Consider the following 14,065-nt stretch of genomic DNA (forward strand, 5'->3'; position numbering starts at 1 on the left):
ACACACTCGACCCGCACCGGTATATTATACAAAAACCCATGCTCCCCCAGCGGTTCGAACTGATCGGTTTATCTTTTTAAATGCAAGAACCGTTTTGCTTTTCGAATAAACTTATCAGTTCGTCAAAACGTTTCATCCTGCCAAACTGCACATAAAAAGGAGGATGAATTAAAAAAAAAACACGACACACCTCACCACAAACTCGCGCACAGACAAATGGCGTACGGTAATGGCAAACATTAGCTAGAATCGTGCACAAACGTGAACATGCGATCTCGTCTGTTGATGGACTCTCAAGTTGATGACCAAAGATGCTTGGTTTGCCGCTAGTACTCGCTCGTATTTTTTTTTTGTTAAGGCTCGTCACTTCATACAGAAACGATTCCAGTTTGGTCCATGGGCAACAAAGTGTCGTTAGAAGAAGGCGGCAACCCCCCTTTTTTTTCGCAAAGCCAATAAATAGGTAAATAAACTCTTAATTACCACTCGAAAATTGAGCACCGCCGTTTTGGACAAAAAAGAAACAAATCTTCCAAGCATTTCCCAAAACAAAAAAAAAGAACATCATTTATGTTTCGTACGCTGTTTAGATTCCGTGGCGCGGTGCGTTCTTACATTCGGGCCGGAACATGCGAAAGAACGTTCGATCGATCGATTGATCGACGGCTCGCACAAACCGTCAGATCGAGCGATTGTGCGCCTGTCAAGCGTTGCTAGCAAAGCACAAATGAGCAGCTTTAAGTGTTCTGTAACGGGACAGCGTGTGTGTACTGCTGCTTTTGGCATGAAAGGTGCGAAATTATGTTTTGCCGCCTGTTCAAGATACTGATGACCCCATGCGGGGTCCATTAAAATGTAAAGTTTTACTACTAAAATTAAGGGAAGATAAGAAAAGTCTTAATGCATTGTCAAGTTTTCTAAATTCTCACGAAATTCTAACGTTTTAAAAGATTTCAACCCAGACATATAATATATTTGTTCCAAAGCTTTTGCATTCATGTCAGTAAATATGTGCGGCAAACTGTTATCAGGCAAAACTAGACTTAAGAACCTTTCAAATACCTTTGTACATCATTAATCATTTGCATACATTTTTTACGCGATGTTTAGTAGTGATGGGAATGTTCCATTTTTTCTGAACGAAACGGAACCATTTTTTTTTTCTTAAAAGATCGAAACGAACCTATTAGGTTCGTTGGACCTACTTTAACAAGAAAATAAAATAATCCTGCATGATATGATTATTATATGATCATGCAGGAAATGATTAGGTATGTCAAGACCAATTAGGAAATGATTGGTATGTCAAGATCAAGTGATCTTTTTAAAATTGTTAAATAATGAAACGCATATTAAAGAATGTAAAGTTTGAACCGATCGCAACTACTATCTTTCACGACCGTAGTTTTATCTTTTAATGGCTTTTGTTCATATTTCTTAATTTGTGGAACATTATTCAACGGTCGATTAGAATGCGACAGCTGGTTTCAACCGTTTGGCTGTAGCGGACGCCACATTCGAGCCGAGCACGTCCTAACTGACAGGAAAAACGACCTGGAGAGGAGGATCTATAAAGTGAACCCGGTGAACGAGGACGTGATTTTTTAGCTCCACAAATAAAGTGTGCTAAAGAAAATTCTATTTGTGTATTTTATTATGTATGTGCATTGGTATTTTATATAATTGAAAGAACGCTGTTGCTTGTCGCAACATAATTTTTCATTTCTTAATTATATCCGCCGTTTCCATGAGAATGGAATACAACAGCAATGGAATGGCTCTCTAAAAAGTGTATTAATTTAGCAGAATATCATTGAACAAACGTGGACACATTCTTGTTACTATAAGTGTTGTTTACATTCCACTAGATATACGAAATCTTGGAAAGATAAGCAAAACATGTAGGTGCAAAACACCAACTTTATGAAATTGTTTTCATCAAGGTTCGATCGTTCCATAGAAGGAACGGAACGAACCAAGCAGGTTCGGAGCAAAATTCCCATCACTAATCTTTAGAACACGATCAACGAATGATTCTTTTGATACGTTTCTGATCAAGACGCACCCACCCGAAAGGACATTAACCTAGCCGGACGAAGATCACTTGCGCTCTGGAACACGAGTCATGTCAGCGCGTTCTTCCACAGCGTATCGCTGGAAAAGCGATGAATCATTCTGTGTGATTTTCCGTCACTCCCGGCACGTCACACCGCAATGACGCGCAGTGCCGTGTTAATGTTTCAATTTCAATCACAGCATGAAGTGAAATGCCAGCGGCTTCAGCAGTAATGCAGCAGCAAAAAAAAGAAAGAAAAGCAAAAACCGAACGCAGAAAATCGGTGCCAGAAACCAATCCCAGAACAGGGCGTACCAGTGCACGACGGCGGACACAGACCGATCAGAACCGCTCGCATGCAAGGCCACTGGCTGTGGGCCCTTTGGCAACGAAATGCCAAATAAAATGCCAGTCGAGAAGCGAGAAGGGAAATCGTTTCCTATCAGCAGCTAAATCTAAACCAAAAAAAAAAATCCAAACTCACCGTCCAAAGTCCATGGCGGACGCAGAGGAGCGTTCTAAGCAGCGAGACAGTCAACCTCTGTTTCGTTACGTTTAATGTTCCCTTCATTTGGTTTTTTTTTTGGGTTCTTTTGCTACGTTCTGACGCTTCCTGCCAGCCATCGGTGCGTCGTGGTCATTTTCCGAAAGGGGTTCCCATTTCCTTCTGCTTACTTATTTGCCCCAAAACCTCATTTCGGTCACATAATACAAGTAGTTAGATGTTGCTGTTACGTGGATTTGCTTTTAACTGCATCAGTGCGTTCCGGAGTGCGGCGGACGGAGCATTCCGTACGGTCCGGCGGCATTTCGTGTTGTTTGTAGCGCTTCTCTTCCCAGATCTTATTTCACCCTTCCTTATCCCTTTTATGTTCTTCACCACCGCTTGCGACTACTAAAGGGAAAGAACGTCGGAAAACGGTTGGTATTTGCTTTATTTGTGTGTTTACTTTCGTGTGTGTGTGTATGTCTTGTCGTAATGTTAACATAAAATTTTATGAGTTTATTGTGTTTGCCGAACTTGCACACTACGATGTGCGGTGTACGTTCGGCATGTTCGGAAACCTGATCCGAGTGTCCCTTCGCCTTGATGCACACGGCAGACGGTGCGTTGCTGTACAATACCAATACCAAAGGCTAGAATGTTCACAATACATTCGATCGGCCACTATCGAACGATCGTACGTGAAAAGCCAAACTGGAGTTACTTGTTTCAATTAACATTCTCTTACACCACCACGGCCGCATCGTTACCAGCCTCATTATTCATTATACGCCAGTGCCGGCCAAGGATTGCATCGAGATCGGTTAATCCTGAAATGGTTACAAACGGTGCGCAGCAAAAATCAAAATCAGCTGATCGTAAAATAATTGGATGGGAAAGCCAGCCAAACGGATTACGGGCAAGGATTCATCTCCACTTGCCTGCCTGCTGGGCAACATGGATTAACACACACGAAACCATTCGCAGGCTAATAAAGGTCCTGGCAGTGGTTGCGATGGTGATGATGATGATGATAGTGCAGGCAACGCACCATAGATAATGGCTACCGCATTTCCAGTGTACTGCGTGTGTTAAGTTTCTTGGAATTCTGGCACTCTGAAGGTACATAAAAAAGGGAAGCGGTAACAGTAGGACAGACAATACAAAAGGAATTTCTATCTTTGGCTTCATATCTTGTTCACACTCCAAATCAAGCGATCAAGCTCATGGTAATGATCAGCCCCACACATTGGCAAAGGGTTTAGTGTTTTGTTTGAAAACATTTATAAACAAACAGCATCGTTTTGATCAAATACCTCGATCGGAAATGGACCCTTAAGCTACAATTCCAACCACTCACCCAATTACATTTCTTGGGATATGATTTTAGCGGATTCTTTTCTGGATATCTTGTCTGAACGTCTTCTCTTCTTGAAATACCTATCTGTTATAGTAACAGTAATAGCATTACATTTTTTCCATAACATAGCTTCTATTTGTTATCAATATACAACTAGAACAGAGGCATCGCAAGAAAATTTTTGCTAATGTTTAACTAAACTCCTATTTTTTGTCAGCGCTGACCGGCACGAAAAGGGCATCGCACCGGAGAAACGTTCATGTCAACGATGGTTGCACCCTGCACGCGCACCGGTTTTGGGGTGGGAAATTTATGTAGATGAAATTCAAACACTAGCCACAAGTGTTCCTCAACGAAAACCACCCTCCACCTTCCGGGTTTCGATCGTGAGCCGCGCTTTTGGCAGCGCAAGATGACGATCAACGGATCGGTTACGGTTGGGCAGAGCAGCCGGGACAAATCCCAACCACGGCAAAGCGCGTGTATCGATTTCAGATCACGTCGAAGCCGCTACTTTAGCGTATTCTTCTCGCTTTTTTTATGGTTTTCATGTCATTTCGTTGAGGCCTTCTGGTTGGCTCGTTTTCTCTCTCTATCTGCCTCTTCTTATCGGTCTTTTCTAAGAAATGCTCAAACTAAGATGTAGACTATCAAGTTTTTTTTTCTCTTCTGTTGTGTCGATTTAGTTCCCTGTTTCACTATTTATGCGGCGGCAAGCTCCTGTGTTTGGGGTTCCAATTGCCAAGCGCATACAACAATCCGCCGTCCCTTGATTGATGAGAACCATCCCGGATCAGCGGGTTCAACCTGAGCAGATGGGTTGTCGAAAGACCGATCGCAGCGTACGCAACATTCTTGCCGCCATAAAATCGAAGCAGAAGCGACACCATGTATACCGCCACACGAGCCACCGTTCGATTGGGACGACATGGGTGGCCATCGTGGAGTGGTTGATGGGTGGGTGCGCTCGGCAAGTTTCCGAATGGACGGGATACACAGGGCAGCGGAACACTGGGCGAGATTTTTGATGATTTTTGAAGATCGACTTTCAAACGCCTCCGACTTGTTGGCGGCTTAAGATGCTTAAGATAATACCGGAACGGACGTCCTTCAGATCGAATGAGGGCAAAGAAAATTGGATGGAAAGTAATTTGAATATATTTTTTGATCTTTTTTTTTTTGCAGGACGTGTTTAGGAGCTGGCAGTAACATTTGTATTCTTTTGATGGTTATAGCATCGATTGATGGTCCAAATGGAATTAAAAGGCTGCATTTCCATATTCAAAAGCTATCGAATCGACAACTGCCCGCTTTTAGAATACGTCAAAAAACTCCCCAACACTTCAGTGAGGATTAGGAATCGGACACGACAGCTAAAGATGAAATGTGAAGTTGAAAAAACGCATCGCAATACATTGCGCACAATGGATTAGCGGTTTTCCAGTGGCGGACCGCGGGGAAACGATCGACAGCTTATACTAATTAGAAACAATCAATTAATTACCTCCAGAATGTTGCTCGCGTAATCCGAATTTGTGTAACTGCAGTTTGTGCCAAGCGAGAGTAAGTAATCCAATTAGAGGAAACCGCCGCAAGGCTAGGCGCTGGTACGCTGGTATGCAGGAAGATTCAAACGAGTGTATTGACCGCGGGAACAACAAGGAATTGCACTTAATCCAATTTGTCACCTGTGTGAGCACGGTCGGCACCCGATACTCCCTTTGAACACTTGTGTTCCCGATGCACACGATAATGGTGGTTTTGCATACTGCAGGCACAATAAATAAACACACACAATGCACAGCTCACAGTCGCACTTAGACATAGAACAATTTGCACTGAACATACATTTCCACCATACTGTTGCAACTCACCGAGGAATGCTTTTAGCGGCAATATTCTTGCAAAAACGATTCACCCAAGCTGATGTTGAGGTGCGGAAAACACACTTTATCTTGCAAATGATCAAAGTATGCGGTTACACTGCAATGACACTTGATTAAAATTCTTGCACAGCCCGAAACGATGCGGTATACTCTACGTCGATTCACGTGCAGCATCGCTGTCGGTTCCTTTTACAAAAAAAAACGATTTTCGCTTTTGCTTTTATTGCATGAACCGTGTGTATCGATGAGCAGTAAATCACAAACATGCACTCATACACCCACAAACGCATAACCACTAAAGAAACATACACGCTTTTCCTAACGCAAACATTTCCACCAGATCAGACCTGTTCTCTACGCGCATTGAAGTTACTATCCACGAGAGAAAAAGAAATGTGTCACTTTCTACACGCCTCAACGTCACCACGATGACACACTTTTATCTTACGGAATGCTGATCACCTTAAAGGGTGCTTTCTTCCTGAAGCTCGACTCTGACTCACCGCAAACACTCAGTGGCTCATTGCTGAATTTGTGCAACCTATTGCCTTTCACGGTGCACTAGTGGCGCATCCACAAACACCAGTTTGCATTGGACCTTTGCACCTGAAAGCAAATGCTTCCGCAGGCTCAGGATCAACTTCATGCGTAAAAACACGAGAGAACCGTACGCACATACAGGAACAGCTGCGTTTTTTTTTACGAAACAAACCTTCAATTGTTAGAAACGAAGCACATACAAACGATATCCTGCCGCCCCACGATTCAGTGCACCTGTCACTGGTTGCCCGTGAAAACCGACACGATCACGAGGAGGATAAGATATACACGGACCCTTCTTAAGCAGCAGCACACCGACCCGGGTCTGTGTGTAGGCCGAAGCACTCGTGCACGTTCCTCTAAACCGCTGCTAAACCGTCGTAGCGACGATGTGCATTGTACCGTAGTCTACGCTCGACTGCTGCGTGCGCCACCTTCATTCAGCGAAACCGGCAGATCGTGGTCGCTTGGTTACCCAGCAATGGCCTACGGGCTCTGGGCTGCGGCGTACAGGCGTACGTAAACCAACACAAACAGCAAACCACCCCAAAAACCATGAATGTGTGTGCTTTCGTGCGCTCAGGTGAACCGACTCCCCGAGAACCGGTTTTTCCGGAGCTTTTGGTGCGACTTTCTTTCCACTACGCCCGCCAGTCTCGTTGCGGTTGGATCTCTTTCGTTCATGGTGGTCGCATGGCTTCTTTGGCCAGTTGGTTTTCTTTTTTGCTCCGCTATTCTGGCCGTTTCTCACATGGGTTTGTTTACGGTGCTGTTGCATTAGTTTTTGTGTGACCGCGCAGAGGTATTCTATGGCGGTGCAAGGCGACGTACACATACACATCTACAAAACCGGGAACTGCTGTCCGGATCGCACCACCCGCGAGAGAACCATAAACCGGTCCGGGGATAGGAACCATGAGATACGGTAGAGTCTAGCAAGCGCCTTGGTAAGCGGCAATGCAACAGGTTGCTTTCGTTGGGGAGTATGTACTCTTTGGTAGATGCAGAGCACTGCTGTCCTTGGTTCACGAGAGCTTTTTCGATTTTCCAAGCGAGCTTTTTGGTTATTTGCGCAAGACGATCACTTGGAAGCATAAGCTAAGGCGTGCATATATGTATGACACAAAAGGATAGCGTAGAAACACATTCACAGACATTCAGGACATTCATAGAAATTATTTAATCATTTATTTTTACAGTACTTGCAATCAGTTCGAATAAAGAAGATACTTTTAAATATAAACAATTCGTGGAAAGTGATCTTAAGTTCGACCCACTACCATGAAATCAATTTTTATATATTTTTTACGTCTTACTAACGTATACATAAATGAAGCGAAATTGTTTCTGATGTTTCTGTTTCTCTCAATCATTCATTCGAAGCTCCTAGCTAAATTTCGTGGTTTGTTTTACTTAAAGCAAAAATAAAGATATCTCAAAGTGCAAGGCAGCCTAGCTTGTCTCTGCACCTACAAGTGTGTACATCGAAACTTTCATTAATATAAAAGCGTAAATTGTTTTATTATATAAAACCTTCGTGCCTTTTCACAACTTTAGTTTCAGTTTGCTTCACTCTTTTACCTAAAATAGGAAATAACGTTTAAAAACTATAATTCTAATGAAGGAACCGATGGGGCTAATATCGCGTTTTCTACCGCCAACAATAGGGTTAGAAAAAGTTATAAAAATTGAAGATTCGATCATTCATTTGTTTCAAAGTATGAACACAATCATAAATTTCTAGTTTAATATATGGCATTTTCTAAATTTATCCAATTTGTGTAACGATTAAATACGACTGTAATATAATTGAATTTACATACTGATATCAATAGTAACAAAACTGTTAGATGAAATTGAACGTAACTGTTAAGAAATACTTAATGAATTCAATAACCATATAATAAACCAAGTCGAAAAATTAAAATCCCTGCATTGCGCTACCGCTTGTTTAAACCGAAAAGCATTACCTTTATAATTTAATGAGCATTGCTGGTGACATTACTACCTACCGTATTATTCCACTCAGCTCATTGCATGTTATTAGTCAGTGTTCAACACCTTGGGTGCTTTTACCTCGTAGTACTTTGAAACGAGCGGATCATCGTAGACCAGCACATTAGTAAGGACGACATGCGGTGGTAGTGGGTATCGTTTGATTACAAACTGAGCCTGTCCAGTTTCGCTTAGCCGTGTTTCACAACGTAGTCTTCGCTCCACTGCTAATCTACGATGAGGAGAATAATTTTACTATGAGTGTAAAGGTAAAAGATCTACTTACATGCTTACCTCGTTAGCAGGATGCGTTCGTATTCGGTAAATTCAGGAGAAAATATGAGATCATAGTACGGTTTGCGGACGAGTATAGCTTCCATTAGCACACGGTAAAAGTGTTCATCAATAGTGCATTCGCTTTCGATCACGCGTTTGATTCGATTTTTTTTCACCGTAACTCGAGCGCCCAGCCCGCGGCGGTCAAATTTGCCCGACACTTCTATCGGTTCCAGGATTCCCGTCTGTTTAGATCCAAGCGCTCCACCGGTCCAGCCTAGCTTTTGGAGTAAACGATAGCCGATATTGTACTGCTGGTAACACTGCGTAGGTTGGTGGGTACAATCATCCAATAACCTTTCCACGTTGTAATTTAGGTAAGAAAACCGCTGTACGTACTGCAAAATAGACATGGGGTGATTACATATGTAGCGATTAAACGTCTTTTGAAGTAGTTAAACCCGTCATACTTACATTAACTTGATAGCAGTAATTTTTCAGGATTTCCAATAGATCTGCCACACATTGTGCGTAAGCAATTTGATACGTACCAGACGCTCTGGTAATAAAATAGTTTGATACGTAAGCTTTTACTTCGTACACTCCATACGCTATCAAGCCGATAGCAATAGATATGGTCCCGCTACCCAAGCGTTCGAACCATTCCGTTGTTTCTTTTAGTGAATTGTTCACTACCACGATATTTTGGAATATCTCGACAAGCGATTGGGCTGGAAAGATAGGGCTTAAGCGTGACAATTGTAAACATGTTTCGGAGTTTAGTTCTTCCTGTTTCACCGTATCGTATAATAGTGTATCCTTGGGCGCTAGTGTACGGTAGGTCCTTTTCTTTTCAAGCTTGCGATAAACGGAGCCTCCTAGTTCTTTCACTCGCTCCATGAGCTTAGGTGTGTATTTACAACCATAGGCAACCATGTTTGCAAATACATGCGCTAAAGGTACCAACTCATGTTCCGGAATACGCTTTTTGTGCAATTGCATGAACAAATTTTTTAGCTCCCATAAATAGAATGTGTCGTGTGGGTTACGGTACTTGTCGATGAGCCAGTCAGTCTCAAAGACGGGTTTTGGCGCTTCCTGACCGCTGCTAGAACCGTCTGATGTTGTCTCGGGCTTAGATATTGGCATGGTTTTGGATTTTTTGCTCCTCGAAAAAGGATTTAACCATCTGCGCTTGATTTGCTTTCTGGGAACTTTCAATCTACGAGCGGTTTGTATTTTCTGGTGCTTGGAACACTTAAATTTCATATCAATAGCAATTTAAACAAGTGAGTGAAACGTAAAACTGATCGTATGAGGATTTTACTACCAAAATTGTTTGGTAAATAAGAGATTTTTACCGGCGTAGTATATTATTTGCCAGCAGAATAACCCGCGTATTGAATCGGTCACGCTCAAAGTGACTGTGTAGATGAACTGCAGTTTGACACAAAATGAACCAGTAGACTGACATGTGATTTAAAATTACTAAAATTGAGAATCCTGGGTTTTGCGATAGAATAGCACAAATAATGTTAATTGTAGAGCAGACAAAGAAGAATGCCGTAGCAAGTAAATTAAAGATTTTTCAATTTAAATTTCCAAAACTAGATCACAGGTATAACCGGTTCGATCGTATTAATCTTGGGTAACCGTTTCAACACCTTGCGATATATTTAGCTTCAGCCACGATTTGACAGAAGACATTTCAATCAAAACAAAACCATGCTTAAACTGTGGTCAATCTTAAATGTGAGTTGCTGTAAAATAGAAAAACATAGCGAAAAATTAGAATAAAACACTCAATTAACCCTACTACTGCATTAAAAATGAAACGTACAATTGGCAAACCTAATGATACAGCGAGTGATGGTAATAGCATATTGGCCATAAAAGCAAAAGAGAAGACAAAACTCAAAAAGCGAAAAGCGCAAACGGTTTGGGAAGAGCAAACTATCGATGAAACTTCGGTCAACGGTGACCAGCGCCGCAATCCGCCACCTACAACTGATAGTGGCAATCATGAAACTAATGTCCCTAATATTGCCACTGAAGCAATAACTAAGAAAAAAAAGAAAAAGCAAAAAGTGAAAAGGGAAGCGGAAGATATTGATAAAACTTCGTTCAACATTGACCAATGTCGCAATCCATTTGAGGGAGAGGACCACTGGCGTTTGCGGCGTGCCTTTTTAGAGAAAAATCAACAAGTTCTATCTCCAGATGAACTCATTTGCTTTGCTCAGGTTTACATAAACATGGAATTGTTGGGCTGTCGATATGCTGCAGAAACCATGGAAATGGTTACCAAACTATCTGAAGGGCTTGGCCACGATTATCACCGTGCCCATGCACTTATGCTTAAACGAACACTCGTTACTGCATCGGATGCGGCCGCTTGCAAAGTGCGTAAGCTAAACCCATCGGATGTAGCAAAGAATGATACGAACCTATCGGTTAATACAGTCGTTAATAAGACGCACGGCCATGTCCCTTCGTATGTGTTAAATCAGTTGCGCAGAGATTTAATTATTTTCAACAATAATCTGTTACAAACTATGCAAATATTCAACAATCTCAACAATGGATTGAGAATGAAATCATCCACCAGTGCGGCTGGTAATGGGATGTTTAAAGCGCTTGTCGAAATAGGACAGTTTAAGATAGCGGAAGCCGTCCATGATAGTGCCAAGCATGCTCTACGTAGGGCCTCGGAAATTGCAATTGAATTCCTTTCGCACTATTGCTATTCGATAAAGGTAGGTAACTGTCATGTAACATTAGTACTGCCCGTGTACATTCTCTTTTTGGTCCCTTTTTCAGCACAAGCACCGTCTGGCGGATCTGGACGGTGTAGACGTTGTAGAGAAATCCGACATTGCAGAGAAATCGGACATTGCAGAGAATTCCCATCCCGAAGAAGAGTCATCACCATCCAAGCTCAACGCGGAAAACATTGGATTCAAACTATTGGAAAAACTGGGTTGGAGTGGTGGTAGTCTGGGTGTTCGCGGAGATGGTATAGTGGATCCTGTGGCGGTCAATAAAACAAAGGGCCGTGCAGGGCTTGGATTAAGAACGGAAGGTGGCTCTGGTAGCAGACTGAGTCGTGCGACGATAACGCAGATGCTGCAGGATTTCCGAGATGGAAAGACTGACGATCTGAAAATTGTATTCAGCAGTGAGTGTTCCAAAGAGGATCGGATACTCATCCATAAGTAAGTGAAGTAGTGATAAATTGTCAACGCAAAATAAATAGCTTAGTTTTTATTTCTCCTGTTAGGCTCGCAGTCAAAATGCAATTAAAATCGCAAAGTTTCGGGAAGGAAGGCGTAGGAGATGGTCGGTACCTCGTCGTGACCAGAAAACCATTACGGCCAACCGAATTACTCAGAAAAGTACTGGTTGAAAAGGATCCAACTTTCTGCAAAACGTATGACGTTACGTATCCGGCTGAGCTTAACTAGTAGCACATTAATAATATAATCGAGTTCGATTTTTTTCTTCTTTTGGTAACATTAGTTCAACAAACAGGATAATACGGCAAAGTGTTGTCAAAATTAAAATAACATTCTGTTTAACAAACAAATTTAGCGATTCGTTACATCGGATTCCCAACGATAGCGTCTTTTAACTAATTGCATCACCTCTGCTATAAGTTCGTCCTTATTTCGACGTTTTTTACGTTTTCTTCTCAAACAATACTGCTCTACATCGACCGTTTCGCACTGCGTACCACAATCCTTGCCTCCATCTTCTGTGACGCTAATATTGGGTCCTGGAACTAGTACCTGGACCTCGCAATTATCTGTACAAGTGGATACATCTCGTACATCCCGAGCACTGCGAACAGTGTGATGCTCAGTGGTTTGAGTGGTAGCATCCTTCATGCCGGGTTTTTCAACATATGAAATGAGCGTTGCAGCTGACTGAAGCGCAGGAACGTTGGTTTCGTGTTCAGTTTTGTTTCTCATTTGCCATACTTCACGAATAACCTTATACTCTTCTATTTTTAACAAGCAATATGAACACACTACGGATGCGTGATCCTGTTCATAAGTAATGGTGATGCCGGACAGTATGTATATAGTTTCCAGATGCTTTTCCGTTAGCTCGATTCCACCACGTAGATTGTATATAGGCGAACATACATGGTCCGGACTATCACATAAACGGCATCTAAGGGTTGGCAACAAGTCATCCGGCAAAATGATGATCTCTGATTTGACTATAGTTTCTTGAAGCCAAGAATACGTTGCTTCTGTTGGTTCTTCCACAGGATTTTTCCCGAATTGTTCTGCCAGTGTTGTGGTTTCTGAATTGGTTCCATTCATGCTGCTCTTTGTCATGGTTTATTTGTGTTGATTCCTTTCCGGTTTGCTTATGATACTGTATGAATAAAAAAAGACGATGCTTATAATGAAGTATGTTTTGTGTTACTATCTTTGGTGTTACTTACGGCCGACTGCTTACTTAAAATTGATTTACAAAAGGCGCAATATTTACACAATATATACAGTGCACTTTCCTTCATTCTGTTTGTTTTCTTGCAGTATGGTTGGTAGTTTTCTTTTTTGTTAAAACGTTAACAGTCCGACAGTTCGCCTAAGGTTTATGCAATAGTTAGAAACACAACTGGGAATCAACGAAACGGAACTCGACATTCGGGTTTTACATAACTCAAAATATATTATGTGTATAATATATGTAATTATATGTGTATAATGCGCATTTTTATCATTTTTCCAAGCATAAATAAAATAACCCTTGCGTGACTGTCGCAAGCCGTTCAAATGCATGCAAGAAAACTGTTGCGAGCGTAACATTTTCAAGAGATTTGTTTACATCGTTGCTGTCAGTCTGAAAACCGAGCAAATGGGACGAAGTGTGAATCAAAACACAAACACACGGTGAGGTCTCTACGCGGTGTAATCTGGCTATGAAATCGAATATTCATACGTTGGATCGTCTTAAAAGTGAATTAAGTATTCTCCAAAGCTTTAAAGAATCCAGGGAATGTGCTATGGCGTTGTGTTTTTAACGTGATAGACAGTTTGCAGATATTTTACGAACGAAATTGAGTGATTGTTGGTGGATAACGAATTCATTGGTTGAAAAGCTCACCAATTTCGCAATCCGCAATTGTAGTTTTGAAAGAAATTGCCATCAAAAGGAATAGAATTGAGTGAACGACGAGTCGATTCGTTATGGCAAAGATGCAAGAAAACTGGCGCGACGCTATTGCGGACAGACTTCGGGAACGAAATAAAAATGAATCGGCTCGGTTTGCTGATATTATACATTACAGTAAGTGTCCTTGTGGAACCGGTTCACTGACACAGAAGAGAGCGATAAATTAGATTATGTGTGCGTAGTAATACATCCTGTACCGAGTGCAATATGCGCGCTCATCGGTCATACTTTCTTCGGTTACCTCTTTCACTGGGAAAGTGAAAAGAGAAAGTGACTTT

General features: G+C 41.8%; 4 protein-coding genes across 5 annotated transcripts in view; 2 read left to right on the plus strand and 2 right to left on the minus strand.

Annotated features, from left to right (window-relative positions):
* Positions 1–7,881: 7,881 nt before the first annotated feature.
* LOC128298050 (uncharacterized) lies at positions 7,882–9,822 on the minus strand. 2 transcript variants are annotated; one of them, XM_053033782.1, is made up of 4 exons: positions 9,072–9,822; positions 8,616–8,995; positions 8,339–8,553; positions 7,882–7,907 (listed from the first exon to the last, which is right to left on the minus strand). In XM_053033782.1, the coding sequence occupies exons 1-3, from the start codon at positions 9,744–9,746 to the stop codon at positions 8,370–8,372; spliced, it is 1,239 nt and encodes a 412-aa protein (XP_052889742.1). In that variant the 5' UTR covers positions 9,747–9,822; the 3' UTR covers positions 7,882–7,907; positions 8,339–8,369. The 2 variants fall into 2 exon arrangements, with proteins under 2 accessions (XP_052889742.1, XP_052889741.1); XM_053033781.1 differs by lacking the exon at positions 7,882–7,907 and having other exon boundaries at positions 8,114–8,553.
* Positions 9,823–10,341: 519 nt separating this feature from the next.
* On the plus strand, positions 10,342–12,204 carry LOC128310300 (uncharacterized). The gene is made up of 3 exons (XM_053046904.1): positions 10,342–11,353; positions 11,418–11,812; positions 11,878–12,204. The coding sequence occupies exons 1-3, from the start codon at positions 10,427–10,429 to the stop codon at positions 12,059–12,061; spliced, it is 1,506 nt and encodes a 501-aa protein (XP_052902864.1). The 5' UTR covers positions 10,342–10,426; the 3' UTR covers positions 12,062–12,204.
* LOC128310301 (uncharacterized) lies at positions 12,185–13,138 on the minus strand. Its single transcript, XM_053046905.1, has 2 exons — positions 13,054–13,138; positions 12,185–12,983 (listed from the first exon to the last, which is right to left on the minus strand). The coding sequence occupies exon 2, from the start codon at positions 12,941–12,943 to the stop codon at positions 12,185–12,187; it is 759 nt and encodes a 252-aa protein (XP_052902865.1). The 5' UTR covers positions 12,944–12,983; positions 13,054–13,138.
* A 479-nt stretch (positions 13,139–13,617) lies between these two features.
* The window catches only part of LOC128299481 (autophagy-related protein 16-1), a 244,558-nt gene continuing 244,110 nt past the window's right edge, over positions 13,618–14,065 (plus strand). Inside the window, exon 1 of the mRNA XM_053035465.1 lies at positions 13,618–13,901. Within this exon, the coding sequence (XP_052891425.1) occupies positions 13,802–13,901 (100 nt within the window). The 5' untranslated portion in view covers positions 13,618–13,801. The remainder of the gene's footprint in view (positions 13,902–14,065) is intronic.

The sequence above is a fragment of the Anopheles moucheti genome, chromosome 2 (assembly GCF_943734755.1).
Source record: "Anopheles moucheti chromosome 2, idAnoMoucSN_F20_07, whole genome shotgun sequence".
Lineage (NCBI taxonomy): Eukaryota > Metazoa > Arthropoda > Insecta > Diptera > Culicidae > Anopheles > Anopheles moucheti.